Source organism: Manis pentadactyla, chromosome 12 (assembly GCF_030020395.1).
Source record: "Manis pentadactyla isolate mManPen7 chromosome 12, mManPen7.hap1, whole genome shotgun sequence".
Taxonomy (NCBI): domain Eukaryota; kingdom Metazoa; phylum Chordata; class Mammalia; order Pholidota; family Manidae; genus Manis; species Manis pentadactyla.
Window position 1 is genome coordinate 63,922,626 of NC_080030.1, and position 23,173 is coordinate 63,945,798.

The following is a 23,173-nucleotide window of genomic DNA, read 5'->3' on the forward strand; positions in this document are numbered from 1 at the left end:
GGAGCAAAGAGAATAAAATGGAGTAAAGAGTCTTTTAAACAAATGGTGCTGGCATACTGGATACCCACACGTGAAAAAATGAACTTCAGCATGGATCTTACAATGTTTACAAAAATTAATTCAAAATGGACCATAGACCTAAATATAAAATGCAAAACTATAAAACTCCTAGAGGATAACAGGAGAAAACCTAGATGACTTTGGGCATAGCAATGACTTTTTAGCTATAAAACCAAAGGCATGATCTGTGAAAAGACATAACTGGTAAGATGATGACTTCACTAAAATTAAAAATTACTGCTCTGTGAAAGATAATGTCAAGGGAATGAGAAGACAAGTCATAAACTAGGAGAAAATATTTGCAAAACACAAATCTGATAATAGACTGTTATCCAAAATACAAAAATAAAAAATCTTTAAACTCAGCAACAGGAATACAAACAACTCGATTAAAAAATGGGCCAAAAACCTTAAGATACACCTCACTAAAGAAGATACACAGAGGTAAATAAGCATATGAACACATGCTCCATATCATATGTCATCAGGGAAATGCAAACTAAAACAGCAATGAGATACCACTACAATTATTAGATTGGCCAAAATCCCAAATACTGACTATACCAAATTCTGGTAAGGATGTGGAGCAAAAGGAATTCTCATTCATTGTTGGTGGGAATGCAAAAATGGTACAACAACTTCGGAAGATGATTTGGCATATACTTACCATATAATCTAAACATATACTTACCATTTAATCCAGCAATCATGTTCCTTTATATTTATCCAAAGAAGCTGAAAATTTATATACACACAAAAACCTGTATATGGATATTTATGGCACCTTTATTCATAATTGCCAAAACTTGAAAGAAACCAAGATATCCTTCAGCAGGTGCATGGATAAACTGTGGTATACACAGACAATGGAATATTATGCAGCGCTAAAAAGAGATGAGCTATCAAGTCATGAAAAAACATGGAGGAAACTTGAATGCATATTACTAGGTGAAAGCAGCCAATCTGAAAAGGTTACATACTGTATGATTACAACTACATGACATTATGGAACAGGCAAAACTGTGCAGACAGTAAAAAGATCAATGGTTGCCAGGGCTTGAAGGAGGAGGGAAAACTAGAGTACAGAGAATTTTGTGGGCTGTGAAAATACCCTGTATGATACTGATGGATGCATGTCATTATAAATTTGTCCAAACCCATAGAATGTATACCACCAAGAGTGAACCCTAAGATAAACTGGACTTTGGGTGATTATGATGCATTAATAATGTAGGTGCATCAATTGTAACAAATGTACCACTCTGGTGGGGAATATTAATAATTAAAGAGTATCTGCATGTGTGGGGGAAGAGAGTATATGGAAAATTTCTGTATTTTCCTCTCAGTTTTGCATGAGCCTAAAACTGTTTTAAAAAACATCGTCCTTAAAACAAAAAAAGTCCAGAGAGGCAAAATTTGACACAGTATTTTTCCATATTTATTCAGCATTCTTTTAGCTCAGTAAGCACAGTTTGAAATAGCTCATTATTAATAATTTTACAGTTCTGCAATTACAGGCAAATAGGACTACAACATGCTAAATAATGCTCTAGAAACTACTTTAAATATTTTAAGGACAGGTTATGAATTAGCTTTGTGCTGAACTAATGTTATAGATAGCTAGAGAGTTACCAAATACTCAAACTACTGAAAAGGCTGAGTAAATTTTAATTGTAGTAATTTGATTGTTAATCTTTACAAGTAAAAGAGAACCACCACTAAAAATGTGAGGTTCCAAGAGTTTTCTAAAACAAAGAAGAAAAACTTACTATGATGGGGTATAAGTCTATATAAATTAAATAAATCGGTTAATCACCTTTTTAAGAGGTCCATAAGGCATTTGAGAATTCCTTAAATACCTTCTATGTTATCACCATAATATAGTCAGTTACATCTTTCCAAGTTCATGTAATACATGTTGCACATGTTGAAAAATTCCTTTTCTGAATCTCATCATATTTTAACTGATTTTGGAAACTTGTAACTGCTAATCTATGTAGGTACTAAGTGAGCTACTTAAAGCAGTGCTGAAAAACTTAGAAATTTAATTTTGAGAGCCCATAATACCTGCTTCCAAATACTTATCTCCACCTCCAATGAATAAAATGGAATTTGGATATTCATTTCAGTTGTAAAGTAAATAATAATGGAAGCAGAACACAAGGTAAGTACGTCTCTCAGCATACACCTCCACCGTCTACCTGCCTAACACTGAGTTTTTACACTCAGTGTCACTGCCATCTGCTCTCAAAAGTGTTTCTCTCTCCAGACTCTTCTGTGGACCATTACAACACTTAACAAGCTAAACTGTAATCACTGGTTTTGTATGATCCTTGTCTTACTAACTGAAGGCAGACTATCCTTTCTCATTTTTGTATTTCCTGATCCTGGCAGTGTCTGTCTGGAACACATTAAATGCTTAGCAAATGTTTGCTGAATGAATAAATGAACAAATGAACTAAACAATTTTGATTACAGATGTTATAACTAAACATTGTAATAAGTATTTCATTACCTAAAGTTATGTTTAATACTATGCAAAAAATATAAAAGAAAAAGTTATCTCAGCCTATTTCTAATATCCATACTTTAAATTCTTATGTTCATTTGTATTAACGAACATAGTATGATTATACACTGGCATAATGCAGGATTAGCCTTCAGTACCTACTCTTCATTCACAATCACTATTGTTAGTGTAGATCAGCATCAAAGGACAATTCCTAAAGAAATATATCATAAAATGATATTTCAATAATATTAACATTGTGATTAAATTAAATTTTCTCATCCAAGTCTCTTTCTACTTTCAAATTAGAACTTTTTAATGATAAAAGCTAGGTCTAACCACTTTTTAATTCTAACTTTCCTTTGTACAATAAGCAAGCAATAAACAACAGTTTCTGCCAATTTTAGTATATTGATACAAACATTTTATTTTTCTTCTCCATTTATGTTCTTACAGGTAAAATTTCATTATAGTGAATTCTCTTGGACTGCCAATTGATTACAAATTCACTGTTAGGATTTATTTTATAGATACTACATAGTTTTCAGGACCAATTTATTACAAAGGTGCAGGGGTTTAAGATATGAAAACCAGTATCTGAAATTATGTAAGAAGTGATATATATATATAAATCTCCCCATTAGCAAAATCAGAGATCACTATGTAGTCTGATGGCACTCTTTATTTTGAAATTTTATGTGTAAAATTATAGAACTGTCAAGAAATAGTTCATTTCTTTTTCTCCTTCATAGTAAAAATGCTCCAACAAAGTACTTTCTATACCAATGCATTCATAAGTAAATCACTATTATAATTGACTATTAAGAAATGAAACTATTTGAACTTTTCAAAAAAATGCAAAGCCTTTCTTGATTAACAGAATTTGTTTTATTGGGATTTTACCTATAATATCTTGTGCTCTAGACAAGTAACAAAACAAAGAAGTCAATGGCAAAGTATTCATGTAACCGTATTACAGATCTCAGGAAACAGACATTCAGAAAAGATTTAAGGCTGACAGTAATAGCCTCTCATAAAACTCAGCAAACCTTACAATTGTAATTGGACTTCAGAGGGACCAAAATATTGGTTTATGTTGAGCCAAGATTAGGAAAATCTTCCACTGTTGACATTTTCATGTTCTTAGTTTTTCAATCAAACAATCGGCCTATAATTTTAAAAAAAACACACATTAAAAAAATTCTAGTTACCATAGCCTGTATGAAATAATTCTAATGGCATCCCTATTACGATTAGCCATAGCATAACAGCTGGATACTACATATTCTGCTCCTAAAAATATCCTACAGAAAAAAATCTCTCAATGAAATAGTTTTATAAACTATAGTAAAAGTATTCTATACTGTATACAAATGCAGATTTTCATCCACATTACATATTCATTAAACAGTTTCAATAAGAAAAGAAAAATAAATAGTAAAATTTTAAAAAGAAAACTAGACATGGAGGAATCTTAAATGCATATTACTAAGAGAAAGAAGCCAATCTAAAAAGGCTACATACTGTATTATTCTAACTATATGACATTCTAGAAAAGCATAACTGTAGACATTAAAAAGATCAGTGGTTATCAGGGATTAAGGGAGAGGGAGAGATGAATAGGCAGAGTACAGAAGATTTTTACAGCAGTAAAGCTATTCTGTATGACACTACAGGTATTATGGTAGATACATATTATACATTTGTCCAAAGCCACTGAATGTACAACACCAAGAATGAACCCTAATGCAAACTATGGACACTGGGTGATAATGATGTGTCAATATAGTTTCATGGCTTATAACAAACATTCACTGTGGTGTTGTAGGATGTTGGTAGTAGGGGAGATTATAAGTATATGCAGACAGAGGGCACATGGGAACTCTGTACTTTCTGCTCAATTTTGCTATGAACCTAAAACCTCTAAAACATAATCTAAGAAAATAAAAAACTGAAATCTTGTTATATAATTTCAGAGACATTTCTCAATTATTTTATATATCTGGGACATTACATAAGAGATTTTGAAATAAACTTTGTCTTTATCTTGATTTTTTTCTCAAAGTCTCATAATATATACTGACAGATTTAAGAGTTCAGATTCCCAGGATGAACCATTAACAGATCTTATAATTTTGTTCATTCAGTTTTTTCCTAACTAAAAAGTCATGTAAGGAAATAGTTAAAAACATCACAAAAATGCATTTTAATAATTTTTATTATAAAAGCATACATCATGTAAAAAACAAATACAAATTTTAAAAATCCATTTTTTATCACACTGGTTTTTTAAAGAGCCCACACCATCTGTCCTGCAGAATGTCCCACTTTTTTATTTAAGTATATATACACACATAAATATCTTAAGCATATGTTTTAATTAAATAGAATCATCTGGATAAGTTTAGAGAGAGATGTTTGAAATATGAAGTTTCTAGAAATCATATGCTTTTTAATTTCTTATGTACTATGGCTATAACAATATGCACTAACTAGTGGCAATTATTTAATTATTTAATTTGTATTTTGATGATTATTCAGATACAGCAACTACAGGTCACCTTATCACCATGGATACATAAGATAAGAGACTGGTAAGATACTAGTCAAGTGGCCCTGGAAGGACAGAGTTGCTTTATAACCAAGGCTTGATTGTCAGACCACAGGCCTGTCAGACCACAGATCATCAGCTGAATTCCATCTTACTTTTGCCCTAGCAAAGTAGAATTCTGCAACTTTTTAGGCTCAAATCTTCAACTTCAGACTTAGAAGTTGATATTACTACTGGAGCCCTTTTCTAAGGAATTTAAAGGGACTATCAAAAATTATAAAAACTCAATTTCTACAATGATATTGATGATGATGATAGAGGCAGCAGGTAACATTTACTGAGCACTTACTATTTGCAAGGTACAGTGTCAAGTGCTTTACATGTAAATTATTTTATCAATCCTTCTATTAACCCTAGATGTAGGCTTTATTACCTATATGCAGATAATAGATAAAGAACTTGGGCCTTAAAAAATTTAAGTAACTTGCACATGGTCCCTCAAGTAACTAATGTAGCCAGAATATAATCCAGATTTGACTATGGATTCCGAACTACTAATGCCACAGTTCTTCTTCATATCCTCTACCTGCAATGGAAAGACTCAGTCATAGCTTCTTTTTCTACAGATCTAATGATCTGGGAAATCCCCCAAATTAAAACTATTATGTTGGATATGTATGTTAAAACAGATGATCAAGCCTATGAGAGTTGTTAAGTGCCTACTGTTCCCAAGAAGAGAAAGACAACAAAAAAGACAAATATTTTAAATATTTTTGAACACCGCTGGTATAACAGTGACACTTACTGTGATAAACCAATAGGAATTCACTCTATAAACTAACTTTGATAAGAAGCCAAGCTCATCAACTGGTGCCAGAACATGAAGGTGTAAGTGGGAAATGGAACAGAACGGTGGCATATGGAAACCCATTCTGAAACAGACAGGTAAAAGGTAATTGGCAAATCAGTTCTACAATAGCTCACAGCTTTTTTTTCTTGTTAAGACACATAAATATTAAAGATACTTAAAATAGGTTTCCTAGAGCAATCACATTATCACTCAAACATCTCTTAGTAATGACTGTTTTTCTTTATACACTTAAGAGTATCCACACAGTTCTTTGCATGGCGAAGTTGACAGAAACAAAAACTCATCATCAAGGAAGGCTTTAGCTGTGTATTATGCTTCAGAATACCTTTATGAACTCTTGAGTTGCCATTATGTCTTAGCACTTCAGTCCATATCATACTAAGCTTTAATTCTCCTTATTTAGATGTCTCTGCAATGATTCTTTAAAAAAAAATTACAGGACACAAATAGAAATAGGGTTCTTTTATTCCAAGAAATAGCCAGTAGATAGCATGCTTTCTCCTTTAGTATAAAGTGGTCATCTTATCAACCCATATTTCTGTTGTGAGATTAATTATATCATCATTAAAGAAACTATCATTTTTCTTGTTTAAAACAATAGTGAAAGTTAGATGATAATTATTCAAATTATTTGCTTCATAAAACATTTGTAAGATAATTCCTTTGATTCGTAAAACAAAAAAAATTTAGTATGATTTCGCCTCTTAAAAATCAGTTACAAACTGACATTTGTAAAATGTTCATTCTTCTAATGAACACTCCAATGACTGGGAAGGGAAGGTCCTGCTTTGGGCCAAAGAGTCAAAAATACCATCTGCTCCTCTGAACAGTGCTTAACACTTTTCAGAAGATTTTCATACACACAGTCTCACTTGAGCTAGAGGTAGGCAGAGCAGATAGTTTCTTGGAGCGGTTAAACAACTTAGCTAAAGTAACACAGCCAGAACAAGCACAGGACACAGTAAGTAGCATGGATAACATTAGAATTAAGGTCTCTGAATTCCAGTTCAGAGGTGTTAGAAGTTATCTCCATTATACCTGCCTTGGTAATGCTTTGGTCACACAAGGCATAGCCAGAAATCTTTAAAAAACAAAACAAAAGACTATTTAGATTGATTAAAAACAATTGCCAAATTGAACATTACTTTTTCTCAAACTTTGGCAAATGCCACAGTTCAGTTCAGCAGGCAATGAATTCAAGTTGATTTTATGCTAAATGTATAATAATATATTTCTGAATTATACATAATGAATATTTACTAAGAATATTCAATTTACACACAATTTTATAAGAATGCATATATTGAACACAGAAGGTGACTTGTAGCTATTTTACTTACCCACTGTTGAATACATGTGTCCATCCAAAATACAAGTGGTGATTATTAGATGTTGAGACATGAGAGGAAGAAGTTTTGATATTAAATTTAACTTACTAATGAAGTATGCTCACTCAGGAAAACTGCACTTAAAACCATGAACTTAGCCACCTCTGCTTTCATTTCTCCATGAGGAAATTACATTTCAGAAAAACCAATTACATATATGATCTCTACTGGGAAGTAATCATACCTTACATTTTTGAAGTCAGTGAAATTATTCCTTTCAAGAATAGTTTTTCCAACAGTTACCATGTTCTCAACTAGAAAACAGAAAAGAAACATTATATTATAGGAGACATTAGGTTCATTAAATTATTATTAATTTTAGCTTTTAGGGTCCTAGTCAAAAGTCTTACCAAATGCTTAAATACAAGACACATTCAATGGCTCTAAGTTATTGTGAAGTTTGCTTATCAGCAACTGAAATGAAGGTGCAGCTTGTCACAAAATATCACACATAGGCTGGCTTTCAACAACTATTGAGGGGTATTTTTAAGTGAGTATTTAGAACATCTGTTCCTTCTGAGATCTAGTTCTAATCACAAAGAGACCAAACTGTTTGAATTAAGAAGAAAAACAGGACAACTTTTAATTAGTCTTTGAGCCCTAATTAGGGATATGAAATGCTCTCCTGTCAGCTTAGTCTTGACCAGCCAAATGTTTTCTGTAATTATTTTGGCTTCCGCACTCTATCTGCCTTACCATCTTTAGTCTCAGTGCTTTATGGCCTTCAGAAGGGAATATGCTTCCCCACTAGGAAAATTTTGGTAACCTGGGATCTTCAAAGCACAAGGCCAAACTTTAGACTTCTTTTGTTTCTGAATGGTGTAATCAAGCATTTGAAAGGGGAAGAAGTGAGAGACTCCACAGAGAATAATGGTTCTTATAATAAGGCTTATAGTTCTTACATAAAGTAGTTGCTAATGTTTACTTCTTTAAGTCAGACTTGAGCCTGGAGGCTGCCAGACTTCCATGATAAGGCCAGTACTATGTCAAAAAAAAAAAAAATCAAAAGCTCAAGTTAATTCAAGTTAGACTGTATCTTATATTTTACTCCCAAGATATGAAACATGGGGTAAATACAAAAGACAGTTTTTGCTTTTAGTATTTTAGAAAATAGTTTTAAACAGATACAATTGTTTAAATTATTTTAATAGTATTGTTAGGCAGAAAGACAGATTTGGGCAGGATGAAAGGGGGTGAGGGCCACCAAGAACTCAGGGAGTTAATCACATTAAACCTTTCTGAAGGACTTATGCCCTTTGCAATGTGAGTTCACTCCACATGCTCTGAATCTGGGCTGACCCTGAGACCTGCTCTAGCTAATGCAGGTGAGATAGAGCAGAGACAGGGACAAGCATCATGATTAATTTTCCTAAAGGTGCCGAAATGTGAATAGCATAATGAGAACAAGAGGGACTTATCTTAAGGCTAAGATTCTATTTTAAGAGAGGATTGGTAAGTTAGATTTCAGGCATATTCTTTAGTAATCAGCCAACAATCTATCTTAAGGCAAGGCAAGCAGTCTTTTTATTTTAAATTTTTTATTAAGGTATTATTGATATACACTCTTATGAAGGTTTCACATGAAAAAACAATGTGGTTACTACATTTACCCATATTATCAAGTCCCCACCCATACCCCAATGCAGACACCGTCCATCAGTGTAGTAAGATGCTACAGATTCACTGTTTGCATTCTCTGTGCTACACTGTTTTCCCCGTGATCCCCCCCACACCATGTGTACTAAACATAATACCCCTCAGTCCTCTTCTCCCTCCCTCCCCACCCGCCCTCCCACACCCCTCCCCTTTGGTAACCACTAGTTCCTTCTTGGAAACTCTAGTCTGCCATTTTGTTCCTTCAGTTTTGCTTCATTGTTATACTCGCAATGAGGGAAATCATTTGGCACTTGTTTTTCTCCGCCTGGCTTATTTCACTGAGCATAATATCCTCCAGCTCCATCCATATTATTGCAAATGGTAGGATTTGTTTCTTTCTTATGGCTGAATAGTATTCCATTGTGTATATGTACCACCTCTTCTTTATACATTCATCTACTGATGGACACTTACGTAGCTTCCATATCTTGGCTATTGTAAAAAGTGCTGCAATAAACATAGGGGTGCATATGTCTTTTTAAATCTGAGAAGTTGTATTCTTTGGGTAAATTCCAAGGAGTGGGATTCCCGGGTCAAATGGTATTTCTATTTTAGTTTTTTGAGGAACCTCCATATTGCTTTCCACAATGGTTGGACTAGCTTACATTCCCACCAGCAGTGTAGGAGGGTTCCCCTTTCTCCCAGTCCTTGCCAGCATTTGTTGTTCTTAGTCTTTTCGATGCTGGCCATCCTTACTGGTGTGAGGTGATATCTCATTGTGGTTTTAATTTGCATTTCACTGATGATTAGTGATGTGGAGTATCTTTTCATTTGTCTGTTGGCCATCTGAATTTCTTCTTTGGAGAACTGTCTCTTCATATCCTCTGCCCATTTTTAATCGGGTTATTTGCTTTTTGGGTGTTGAGGCATGTAAGTTTTTTATATATTTTGGATGTTAACCCCTTGTCAGATATGTCATTTACAAATATATTCTCCTATATTGTAGGATGCCTTTTTGTTATGTTGATGGTGTCCTTTGCTGTACAGAAACTTTTTAGTTTGATGTAGTCCCATGAGTTCATTTTTGCTTTTGTTTCCCTTGCTTGAGGAGACATGTTCAGGAAGAAGTTGCTCATGCTTATATTCAGGAGATTTTTGCCTATGTTGTCTTCTAAGAGTTTTATGGTTTCATGACTTACATTCTGGTCTTTGATCCATTTTGAGTTTACTTTTGTATATGGGGTTAAACAGTAATCCAGTCTCATTCTCTTGCATACAGCTGTCCAGTTTTGCCAACATCAGCTGTTGAAGAGGCTGTCATTTCCCTATTGTGTGTCCATGGCTCCTTTATCATATATTAATTGACCACATATGGTTGAGTTTATATCAGGGCTCTCTAGTCTCTTCCATTGGTCTATGGATCTGTTCTTGTGCCAGTACAAAATTTTCTTGATTACTATGGCTTTTTAGTAGAGCTTGAGGTTGGGGAGCATGATTTCCCCAGCTTTATTCTTCCTTCTCAGGATTGCTTTGGCTATTCGGGGTCTTTTCTGGTTCCATATGAATTTTAGAACCATTTTCTCTAGTTCTTTGAAGAAAGCTGTTGGTATTTTGATAGGAATTGCATTGAATCTGTATATTGCTTTAGGCAGGATGGCCATTTTGACAATATTTATTCTTCCTATCCATGAGCACGGATGTGTTTCCATTTATTGGTATCTTCTTTAATTTCTCTCATGAGTGTCTTGTAGTTTTCAGAGTATAGGTCTTTCACTTCCTTGGTTAGGTTTATTCCTAGGTATTTTATTCTTTTTAATGCAACTGTGAATGGAATTGTTTTCCTGATTTCTCTCTCTGTTAGTTCATTGTTAGTGTATAGGAATAAGGCAAGCAGTCTTAAATGATATGCTCCTGGTGCTTGGGGGTAGCCACTGTTTTGGAGAAGAACAGGTAGTTTATCCTATAGAATTATCTAGAGGACTGACTGTGGATAATGACATATTGTCTCTCACTGGAGATAGACATTATGAGACCACATAACAAGCCTATGCCCAACCCCCACCCTGCAACCTTTTACCTTTATCCTATTCTTGAAAGCCTTAAGAGACAGAATCCTAAGCCCTTAAGTGTGCTCTTCCCTGACACTGCCTGCACTCCCCTTTCTTGGAGTGTGTATTTTTAAAAGACTTCTTACTGCTCAACTTATTACATTTTGTCTCTATGCTCTTCCAGTGATGTCTTTGTCATTTAATATTTTATTCTGTTTTCCAGACTTTAAGCACAAGTCTTCACTCTCTCTGTCCTACTTCAGATAAGTAGAGAAGGACCACTAAAAGCTCTAATTTGAGCTTGCAAGTTCCTATCAAGGAGCTACCCCTTCCTTTCTGCTTTATTCAAGTAAACCTGCCTTTGTCTACCTTGACTCTGGCCCATTCCTTCCTTAGAGTGCATTCAAATAAAACTTTTGCTCTGCTTCACTACTGTGTCTCTGCCCTTCAATTCTTTGTTGTAGTGGAGACAAGAATCAAGGAGAATGAACTCAACCCCTAACACTAACATAAGTATTTAAAGCTATAAATTTTCCTCTGGACACTGCTTTAGCTAAACTCCACAAATTTTGATATGTTGCATTTTTTGTTACTAGTTCAAAATATTGTCTTCTTTAACCTATTTATGTACACGTTATTTAATAGTGTTAATTTAAAAATATCTAGATTTTATTGTTTTTCTAACTTAATTCCATCATTGTCAGAGAACATACTTTATAAGATTTTGATCATTTGAAATATATTTAGACTTATTTCATTGCCCAGAATATGGTCTATCTTGGTGAGCATGTGCTCTTAATAAGATGTGTATTCTGTAGTTAGGTGGAGTTTTATAAATGCCAGTTATAGTCAGAGTGCTCAATAGTATTACGGGTTGAGATGCTGTTTTTCCCAGGATTATGTCTCAGAGGTGACAAAAAATGAAGCCAGCAGAAAAGAGTACAGAGCAACCAGCAAAGCTCTTTTGATGAGCAAAAAAAGAAAGCTCCTGCTACTTAGGAGGGGCTCCAAGGAAGGATGCTGTAAGGGCTATGTTGTCTGGATTTTATACTGCCTCCTGAGAGCCAAAGTCCCACACCCCATGGATCTAATAGAGAACTGAACTGGTAACATCACAACCCGCTCTTGACTGGCTGAAAAGACAATGCTCATTTGCATAGGGCATAACCAATCAGAGCTGAAGTCCACCTAAGTGTATTTTTGAATGGCTGAGTTTGGAGCTTTTTGAAACTTACAGGGGCTTTGAAACTACAAGGGCGCTGAAGCTTCTTGAAACTTATAGAGGCCCTGAACTCTGCCTGCTGCCCTCAATCACCTGCCTTAATAGTGCTATTGAGCTCCTCCATGTGCTTATTATTTTCCCAACTTTATAGACTGTATAAAATATTAACTGTAAGAACTTATAAAATTTTATTATGAAAATACTCAAATATACACAGAATCAGAAAGAACAGTATAATGAAACCCAAATACCCACAACCTTCTTTAAACTTAGTAACATTTGACTTGCAACAGTTATAAAAACTTTTAATAAGAAAAATAAAATACTAGAAAAAGAAAAACAAGCATGAACACATTTCTCCCCCTTAAGTATAAAAGGAAATACTTAAAGCTTTGCTTGGTACTAAATATTGCATGTATATTGCCTCCATCTGTTGGAATGAGTGTGAAATGTATTGAGAGAACTTCAGATGACTAAGGAACTTTGCAATATCTAGAAAGAACAGTTTTAAAGCAGGTAATTCAGCAATTGAAACACTATGAACTAAACATCAAGGTTTCCCATCAAAGAGATTTCTTATTCACCTTCAGAAAATCTGACCTAACTTATCTATCTTGTTGGCTCTTTAAAAGTATTAACCAAACTAATCCCAGACTCTGGTGACAAAGGTTTATCAAAGCAGCTTTGAAGTAAACTTAGAAATGTCTTAGTAAATGATACCTGACAAGTCGCAGAAATCATGAATAGGAAAATAAAGGATAATCCTGTAAGAGAAAAGATTCAGAATGTCCTTTTCAGAAGCTAAAAGTTCACTAAAGCCACATTAAACTTTGGTGTTAGTTCATCTACACAGGAAACTAAAAGGCAGGTACCAATATGGTCTCATTCTCAGGCAATATGATCTCATGTGTCATATCATACACTTTTGTTTATAATTTTTCATAGCACCTTTCATTTTCAGAATCAAGAAAAGCCATCATTTAAAAACATAAAGTGGCATTATCTTTTAGTGATTTTAAAGATTAAATAACATGATATCTGGGATTTGCTTCAAATCCACTGTGGGAGAAGGTTAACAGATAAAAAATGATTGGCCACAAGTTAATAAATGTTGATGTGGTGAATAAATGGAAAGCATACTGTTTCTTTATTTTTGTATATCTTTGAAATGTTTTACAATGAAAGCCTCAAAAAGTCACAGTGCTCCTTTTTCATAATACCTGGCTAGACTTTTTCTTTTTAACCATCACTTCCAGCATGTATGTTAACTCAAGATGACATAACCCAGAAGAATACTTCCATCTTCTTACCCAGTTCTATGTGCTCTTTTCTTAGATCTTTGCAGTTTCCAATATGCTTCTTTGGTACCACAAGATAATGGTGAGACACTGCTGGTTTGATATCTTTGAAGCATACTAGGTCTTCATTCTAAAGGACAAAATATATCATGTGTTTGTAAATTTTTTTTAAATCTCCTAATGCTCTTCTGCCATGTTTTATACATCATAAATCTCAGTCTGATAGTGGAATTGTATTCATTGAGCCCATAAAGATAAGCTTTACCTTCCTTCACGAAATGATCACTTATTCTAGAGAATAAAAAAACTTCCATAAAGTCAATTTCAGGAAAACAATTATGAATGAAGCTGATTAAAAGAATCTCAGAGTATTTTTATTTCATTTTATATTTCTCTTCTCTACCCTAGAGAATTTTCACATTTAATATGTACTTTTAAAGATCTGACTACAGAATCCTAGCAAGCTTGATAAATTCTTTTTTATATTTAATTTTTTTCAAAGTGGCATGTTCTTCAATTATAAAAAGTATATCATCTGGCATTTACATATCCAGGGGTTACATTATTAAACATTTTTTACAGCAATTATATAAAAATGTATATATGTTTTTTCTTTATGTTTACAGCATTAAAAATTGCCTTTGAAATCCTGAAACAAACTCTGGTAGACTATTTGTAAGACCAGAGAAAGGAAATTCTGGGGCAAAATACCTCTAAAACCAAAATTAGTCAAAGGGAGAAATAAAGTTTAAAACCCGTTTATTGCTTACAAACTGCAGTCTGGAGCCGTGTCTCTTTCCTGATCCAGCAGAAGCAACCGGCCCTCCCCCTCACCTCTCAGATTCAGATAAGCCCTCTGTTGCCCAGGTAATTACCCACTGACATGGAGATGAACTACTCTCTACCCCTGAGGAACGCCTATTGATATGCAGATGCACCAAAGCCAGGTGAGATATTCTGGAAATATTACAATTTTACCCACCCTAGTCTAAGTTTAAGTTTCCAATCCATTACGTCAGTTTTTTGGTTTACATAGTGCACACAGTAATGTAAGGAGAAAAAGAAAAGTGAAAAAAGGAGTCTTTCTACCTATTAACATTTGAGTTTCATGCTTTCCCAAGAGAAAAATCTCTATTCCCTAAATAACTTTATTTAGTATCTTATATAAAGCTTAGCCCCAAATTAAATAAATCAGTATCAGTAAGTATAGTTTCCCTTAGAAAAAAATCCCAGAAAGCACTGTTGCTCATTAGTTCTCCATTCTAGGATTTAAAACTCAATTTGAACGAGGGCTTCAAATCCATGCTAGCCATCTTGGTTTCAATGAGAATAATGGTGAAAGGCAACTGTACCTATTGCACCATGAAGCTCCTTATCAGTATCCATACTGTTCATCTAAGCTTCAGGTAACTGAGAAGTTGACCTCCCATGAGACCACACAGTGAATGAGACTTTTCATCTACTTTAGCCCCCAGTAGAGCCATGATTTATTTAAATGAAAAGCAGCAAAACCAAGGTATTATGTGTCCCTCATCCTACTTGAAGACTTCTGTAACACGCCCACAATATCACTTTATTAAAATACGGTTCAAATGGTGACCTTGCTGCTCTCCTTACTTACAGATCTTCAACCCAGAAGCTGCTAAAATGTCAGGGCAAAACAATATAAAAACCTTGACTATTTTTCCAACTACTGAATGTAAACTGCCTGTAGGATGAAGGGGAAAAACTGTTACTTTTAAAATTTTACAGTAAACATAGTGATAAGTAAACTGTGCCATAAGCTTGGAGGAAAGTACATAAACGAGAACTAAATTAAGGTGCCCACCTATAGAAAAAGGGATTTAATGCTGTGCTTGAAGAAAGCAAATCTTTTATTACCCCCAAGCTTTCAGAAAAAAGTCTTTAACAACTATTGCTTTGTGTTAATATGTCAGGAAAATAAAATAAAAGGAATCTGTGTTACTTTCTTTGATTAATGCAAGACAAAGTTTGAGGCTGAGACAGAAAATTCAGTAGAAACAGAAAATCATGAGCAATGACTAGGGATAATATACTTTGCATACTCCCCCAGCCCATAACAACATCTTCTGATATACTGGGGAGAGTGACGGGTTAACTGTGATTCTTAGATATAGGCTCAGATCAGTTTTGTGTATGGGTACATATACAAATATTTACATGTGTATGTGTATACACTTATTTGTATTTGAGTATATATATTCATATATGTACATATCTATTAATCCCAGAATGTTAGATGACCTGGAAAACCCCAATTACTAACCCTAAAATAACAAACATGATAATTATATTAATTTTAATCCATTTTTATTATAGCTTTTCTAATTATAAATTTAAATATTGATATCCATGGAATGTTTTAGAAAAGGATAAGCTCAAGGAACACGATGTTTTTGATTGTTTAAGGTTTTCCATAATTTCTTTAATGCTTCCAGCTGAGAAATAATTAGTATTGGGAATCAAATCTAGCACAACACAACTGCCACAAGTGTACTTCCTAGACTGGTTCATAAAATGACAACTTTATGTGTGTCTTTATTTTCCCTCAGTTATAGCATTCCCCTTTTTGAAATCCGGAGTTAATTCTTTCTGTTACAGACTACATTCTGATTAGAATTAATCTGAGAGAACATAGCTGAATTTTACCTCAAAGCAGGCATAACACTGCTTTAGATTTATGAAACTAAAAAGTACCAGCCTAAAGGATAACAAGAGAAAAAATTTAAAGAACTCTTAGAAGTCTGCTGTCTTATACTTATGACTCAGCCATAAGAATGACCAAATGTCCAGTTCTCTTTGGGTCCTAAATCCCTATTGTGAAAGGTTTTAATAAATGTCTTATATAAATAAATAATTTTCCCTATTCTAATTAGTAAAAAAACTACTGTAAAAAGAAAAACAAAGGCCCAAAATGGAGTCATTCGTGTTAACGGCCCCTTGTCAGCAAACCAAGACTTAATACATAACCTAACTGCAATTTCAGCCCCCAAGGAATGTAACCTTTAACCAGTCAACATGAGAATTTCCTGACAAGCACTAGGAAATTTAGTGCCAGACCAATGCCATCCCCCAAAGGAGGGTCACCTACTTATAACAATGCATTCTTTGCTAATAATGCCCTTTTTAACATTCCCTCTTTGCCTTTAAAAACCTTTCTCTTCTGCACCTTAACAGCTCTTTCCTATTTGCTAGATGGAATATTGCCCAATTGATGAATCATTGAATAAAGCCAATTTGATCTTTAAATTTGCTCTGAAGAATTGTTTTTTAACCCAACCAATCATTATCTGTCATCATCACCAGAAGATATAGTTCTCATCAAAAGCAAAGAAACTTGCCGTTATAGTTAACCTATGCAATCTACAATTGAATTAAACTTCCATTGAGCTTTCTAAAATTTTGAAACTGGCTCTTTGATATCACCCTTTCTCCATTGCTATTACTGACACAGCCATTATTTAGACTTTTTAAGAAAGACTCTCCTCCGATTCCAAAGAAATTCTGGCAAAAAATATGAAATGATGTATGTGTAAGACAACTTTCTGTAGCATGATTTATGACAGCAAAAGAATGAAAATAACCCAAGTGTCCAAAGTCAAGTAAGAAACCAGTTGAATAATTATTGATAAATCCATACAATGGAGTAATGTATTAACTATAAAAAGGAATGAAGAAGATCTTTATATACTTATGAAATCATTTCTGGAACATACTCCTAAATTTAAAAAAATAAAGTAGGAGCAGGAGGGTAGTTAAGCAATCTTTTGTGTAAGAAGGGGAAATACAAAATAAACATACACCTACCTATTTACTCACAATGGAAGGATAAACCAAAAACCTTTTTCTAAAGTTTCTTAATGGGGAAGAGGAACAAGGTAGAGATGAAAAGAGAAAGGACATTAGCCTTTTCCAAATTTATGTTGCTTTACAATTTTGACTTAGAAATGTGAACATTTAAATACATTGTTGGACTTAAAAAGAAAAAATAAGTAGTCCCTAAAAATTTAAAACAAATAGAAACACATGAACCTAACTGTGTCATGTTGGTAGCATAACCACACAAAGAAAAATTATTTCAAGTGACTTTAAAATACAAAATTTTGAATATCCATCACTAATGACAACCCCTAAAAGAGAATTTTCCATTGTCTGCTTTCAGTTTAGATCATAGACAAGCTTCTAAAATGTGGGACACATCATATTCTTCTCTGAACTCCACGTGAATAACATATAGTAAGCCTGTAAAAACTGTTGAATAAATAAATGACAGTTTGCTTAAATAGCAACACTCCTCTACCCCTTAAAAAAGTGGTATATCATTACGAATTTTCAGATACTTTTCCAGTAACAGAGATGAATTTTCGATGATTTTTCAGTCTGCTCTTACAAAAGATGTTCTTAAAGTTAGAATTATGGCCATTGTTTGATTAGAACAGTGTTTCTCAACCTTTTCTCATTATCACCCACCTAAGGAACTTCTTTAGACTTTTTTTTTACCTATCTGCCCCCCTCACATGATATTGTAATACCACAGCTATATTTACTGTATCTGTTTATATTCTATACAGTAGACCTGAATTTAACATATATAAATAATTCATATTTTTTGCCCCTGTCCCTGACATAGGAAAGAAAATCAATTTTTAACCCCTTTTGAGAATGCTAAGATTGGATTTAGATTAAATTAAACAGCTAATCTATCTTTACTTCTTTATCACCATTGAATCTAATATCTAGGCTAAGCTTCCACTTAAATACAACAAATAAACTATGGTGAGCAGGGTAGATTGGTACTCAACCTTCATTCCAAATTCTCCTGTGCCTTCTGTACTACAGACACTAAAAAAGTGAAAAATCCCAGATGGAATTCAGATCTTGCTAATTAGTTGTACTTGCTTTGAAAAAAACTGACCTAACACAAAACCATCTTTCTGACGCTTCTGCTAGCTCCAGCTGGCAAAGGTGGTCAGCTCTAAGATTACAGAGGCAGTTTTTTTCTTTCTTCTCCCCCAATTCCAATAGTCACTAGCTTCATGGGAGTTAAGAGGGCATGAAACATCCATTTTTTGTTAGCATGGACTACCAGTGTGGACCCTGCAGGTATAGTATGGCCCTGAAACAGTATGGTTTCTCAAAAGAGACTAGCAATACGGAGGTGCTCTTCTGGTTGTAGATGCTACAGGCATTTAGTGCCCAGAGGTCAGGAATGCAAAGCAATTGGTAGAACAGCCCTGCAAAATAAAGCAGAGTCCGACCAAAAATTCCAATAGTACTTCCACTGGAAGCACTGTCAAAAGGGAAAGTAACTCTGCTTCACCACCTCCAGATCACACCTAAGGAGACATCTTCTTGATGTTCAAGTTCCAAGGACAGTCACCTGACTCCTACCTCCCAGACTGGGGCACAGGAAAAACAGCTCCCCACTGACCCAGTTCTGCAGTTCTGCAGCTGTTCTGGCTGTCACTCCTTGCTGTATTTCTAGAATGTACTCCTCCAGCCCTTGCCATGGCTTTTTTAGCAAATAATTCCCAATTTCTGCTTAAAACAGCTAGAATGCTTTTCCTTTCCTGCAAATAAGCCCTGACTAATATCTAAAGCAATAAAGAGAATTAAAATTTCAACAAACATTTCAGTACTATGCCATCTGTGGTATAGGGCAATTTTGATGAAAGAAGGGGGAGAACATTCAACCTAAACTAGTATTTCCTCAGCATGGTTTCAAGTAAGGTGAAAGTAAACATCTAGCCCAGCATTTCTCAACCACTTTTTTTTTTGCCCTTCTAAGGACATTTTTAAGACTTTTCCTAATTCCACCCTCGTATTTTAATACCACAGACACTCTATCTCTTTACCTCAATATTCTTTATATGTTTACGTATTCTGCATATATCTTTTTGCCTTATACATGAGTAAGTTACTGCCTCCCAAGAACCAATTTTCACCCCTTTGGGAATGGTATTTTCCCCATTGAGAATACACTCTAGTCTTTGCTTACTTTTAATTCTGCAGTATGTAATATGGAAACACTGTATAGAGGTATAAGAATCACAGGGTTCATCTCTAGCGTTTGCTGAAAAGGTTTCCCAGGCTAACCCCACATAGCGCTGGCAACTCCAAATTCCAAATCAAATTTTCTTCTCGGCATTTAATTACAAGTATACCTTACTTTATAAACCCAAGTGTTTCTAAATGTTTATAATGAATATATATGAATAAATATATATTATATATTTAATGTAAAACACAAATATTAGATGATTATTCTTTTTTAAAAGGTTGACCTTTAACCTTTAATTAGTATATCAAATCATCTTAGATTTAATTTGAAAGAGATATGCAACTTTCTGGGTACTACTGGAACACAAACATGTATTCTTGCTTATGTTTTGTATTATATGAACTATTGTATATATTCATCCTGTGCCCCCTATTTAGGGTACAAATTAATTAAAAGATTGACCATGTCCAATTTCCTGTATAAAAATGTCCCCAGTCTCTTCATATAGTTTACTCTGAGAATGTTCCTAACAAAGAAAAAAATTTAAACACATCAAAGTCTTCACTGTTTTAAAAAGCTTTCTGTTGACTTCCAGTTTCTTCTGGAGTTACCACTGCCTTGCTGTCCTCCCCAAGACTTCCATCTTCCTTGAAAAGTTGTCCATGTTTGCTGTCTTCAACTGTGCACCCCCAGATTCTTCTCATTTGACTGCCATCTACCTTCTGCCTCAACAAATCCATTGCTCTCCTTGAAGTCAGTGACCGTCAGTTTGGGGACAAAACCAACCCTGATCTAACCCGGCCTTTCCACAAGCATGTAGGGGGATCACCTAACTCAGACTTGACTAAGGAAGGCTGACGCTGCTGCTGAAACTGCTGATAAATTCTTTCTTCTGAAAATACTGCCTTTTCTTAGCTTTCCTAGTTTTCTATTTCTCTGTTTCTTCTCTATCCCCTTTCCAGGTCCTCTTTCTCTGTGCCTCCCTTATGAAGTTACTGTTCTTTAGTGCTCTGTGTAAGCCCCCTTCACTTCTTACTCCACATGTATTTCCTGGGCGATCTCTTTAATTCCTCTTCTCAATTTCCATCTATGAACTGGAAGTTCCCACAACCTGGGCTGGAGATCCCAAGCTCTCCAGAATGCCAGACTATCTAACCATTGTATGCCTCACACTCACCTCCAACTCCTCGACTCCAAACTGAACCCATCACTTTGCTACTTCCTACCACTCTCCTGGACATCTGTTTTCCTATATTCCCAATCTTAATGAAATGGTACCACCACTACCAATTTACCCTAACCAGAAATTTGTAAATCATCCTTGACTTCCCCACTTCTCTTCCTCATTCTCCTACACTGATTTAGTAAATCAGGGTTTTTCAACTTAGGCACTGTTGACATTTTGGGGTCAGCTAATCCTTTGTTGCAGACGGCTGTCCTGTGCATTGTGTAATGGTAGCAAAGCTGGACTCCACTCATTAGGTGTCAGTAACCCACCTCACTCCCCTGCCAAGTTGTCACAATCAAAAGTGTCTCAAGATATTGCCAAATATCCCCTCGGGGAGCATTTACCCTCAGGTGGGAACCCCTAGGCTATATCAATCAACAAGTCCTGCCTGTTTTAACTCCTAAATATCCTTAAATTGATCCACTTTTCTTCATTCCCACTACCACATTCTTATGTCAGGCCTTCATCAGGAAGCTTTACTTCATCAGTAGCCTCCTAATAGGTCTCCGTGCCTCCACACTGGTCCTCTCCAAATTATTCTCCACAATAGTACCAGGATGATCTTTCAAAGACCAAACCTCTTGATGCCACTACTCAAGCCCCTCCCATCCCAGCATTAAACACTGTGAAAGTTTCTTTCACTCTTCAGTTAAAGATAAAACTCCTTTACATATATGACAACACCATAAATAATGTGGCCCCTTGTTTACCTCTCAAACTTCATCGTTCATCACTCATCCCTTCAAACTCTATGCTCCAGTTAGACTGAATTTCTGTCAGCTCTATGGCATGATCCAAACTTCTCAAGGTTCTCTCCACCTACGACGTTATTCTCCTACCTGGTCAACTCCTACTTCTGTCTTCATGTCTCACTTCCTCCTGAAAGCCTTCCTTGGCCCTTCAAATCTAGGTTAGGTGCCCCTCCCACAGCTTTGCAAAATACTGCAGGTGGTAAAACCACTTCACCACAGCACAGGGCATTGCGATCAGCTGCCTCATTTGTCGGTGATACTGACAGGAACTATTCTTCATTCTGTTCACCACTGAATCTCCAACACAGGTGTTCAGCATTCAATTAACTTTTAACAAATGAATACTGATTACTCCAAAAAACAATCTTTGGAGTTTTTGGATTCTTTCAAAAAACTGTTTTTGTGTGTGTGCGTGTGTGTGTTTTTTTTAAGACAAGTAGAACTGGTAGAGGCAAGCATGTACTGAGTATCTCTTTTAAAATTCCGGGGCAAAATCTTAGTTCTATGAAAATGTGCACACATTCCAATTTGACAACACTCCTACCTAGGAACTGAATGCTTCAGTGAAAATCAGAGGCTACTATATAGTAGCTCAACCTCTGACTCAATATCCCCCGTTTACTTCCAGTCGCTCTAACAAACGAGCTTTTCATGATACCACTACCTATCTTCTACTAGTTTTCTCCGCAGTATCAGTATTACAGTGTGCAGAATTTAAAAGCAGTGTCTAGAAATTCGAAGTATTTGGCTTTATCACCACACTTTCTCCCCTCCGAACAGCAGAGATGCCGCTGCAGACACTCCCGCTCGGGGAGCAGCAAGGCCGTCATCACCGCGAGGACACCCAGCCTGCTCCGGCCTCACCCACCAGGGTCCTCCCCACCCCAGGCCACACGAGCGAGGCCTCCCTCCCTCCCGGGAGCTCTGAGGGGTTGGCGGCACAGCCCCGCCCTGGCCCACGGTGGCAAGGCGTCCCTGCGGGGCTGCGCGGGGATCGCGTCGCCGACCAGCGCTCCCGGTCGCGCGTCCCTACCCACCTCACAGTAGAGGAGTTCCGCGCCCGGTTCCTGCCGCCCCGCGATCCGGCAGAACACGCACTTGCTATTGCAGTCCTCCGGCTTCGGGGATCGTGCGACCACCTCGGCGGCCTCCGCTGACGACACCGCAGGTTCCGCAGTTGCTGCCGCCTGACAGGCAGAGCCTGACGCCACGGTACCGCACTCCTGCTCCTCCGCCATGGCACGTGCCCCCGGTGACCGCGAGTCTCCGCTTCGCCAGGACGACTGGGCCAGAGCAGAGTCCGCCTTCTGCACCTCCTCGGTTTTACCTCGAGGCGTCGCCCCTCGCCTACTGCTGGGGAGCCCGAGTTGGGCGCACGCGCTGATCCAGGCTGCCGCCAGAGGGAGCGACTCCGTATTGGGCCTCAATACCGGGGCCAACCTCGAAGCCGGCAGCCACCAGGGGGCGTGCGAGTACGCGCGATGGTGCTACCGGGAGGAGCCGGCGGCGGCGGCGGGAGTCGCTCCGCCAGCGGCGTCTCGCTGGTAATGACGCAAGACGTCCGCCGAGACGCCTTAGGGCGCCCTACGTAGCAGTGACATCACCGGCGCGCTCTAACGTCGGGCTAA

At 36.3% G+C, this 23,173-nt stretch overlaps 1 protein-coding gene across 2 annotated transcripts; it reads right to left on the reverse strand.

Moving 5' to 3' along the window:
• Positions 1 to 828: 828 nt before the first annotated feature.
• Positions 829 to 22,971, reverse strand: HINT3 (histidine triad nucleotide binding protein 3). 2 transcript variants are annotated; one of them, XR_005028512.2, is made up of 5 exons: positions 22,583 to 22,971; positions 13,556 to 13,673; positions 7,569 to 7,633; positions 5,926 to 6,052; positions 829 to 3,737 (listed from the first exon to the last, which is right to left on the reverse strand). XR_005028512.2 is itself a non-coding variant. In XM_036903885.2 (5 exons), exons 1-5 carry the CDS (start codon positions 22,781 to 22,783, stop codon positions 3,705 to 3,707), a joined length of 549 nt encoding a protein of 182 aa, XP_036759780.2. In that variant the 5' UTR covers positions 22,784 to 22,971; the 3' UTR covers positions 829 to 3,704. The 2 variants fall into 2 exon arrangements, 1 of the variants encoding a protein (XP_036759780.2); XM_036903885.2 differs by having other exon boundaries at positions 7,564 to 7,633.
• Positions 22,972 to 23,173: the final 202 nt, after the last annotated feature.

Coding starts and splice junctions, on each gene's coding strand:
- HINT3 (XM_036903885.2), bottom strand. CDS start 22,783: ATGGCGGAGGAGCAGGAGTGCGGTACCGTGGCGTCAGGCTCTGCCTGT. Junction 6,053..7,563: donor ACTGACTTCAAAAATGTAAG/GTATGATTACTT, acceptor TGTCTGTTTCAG/AATGGGTTTCCATATGCCAC. Junction 3,738..5,925: donor ATTCCTATTGGTTTATCACA/GTAAGTGTCACT, acceptor TTAAAATTATAG/GCCGATTGTTTGATTGAAAA.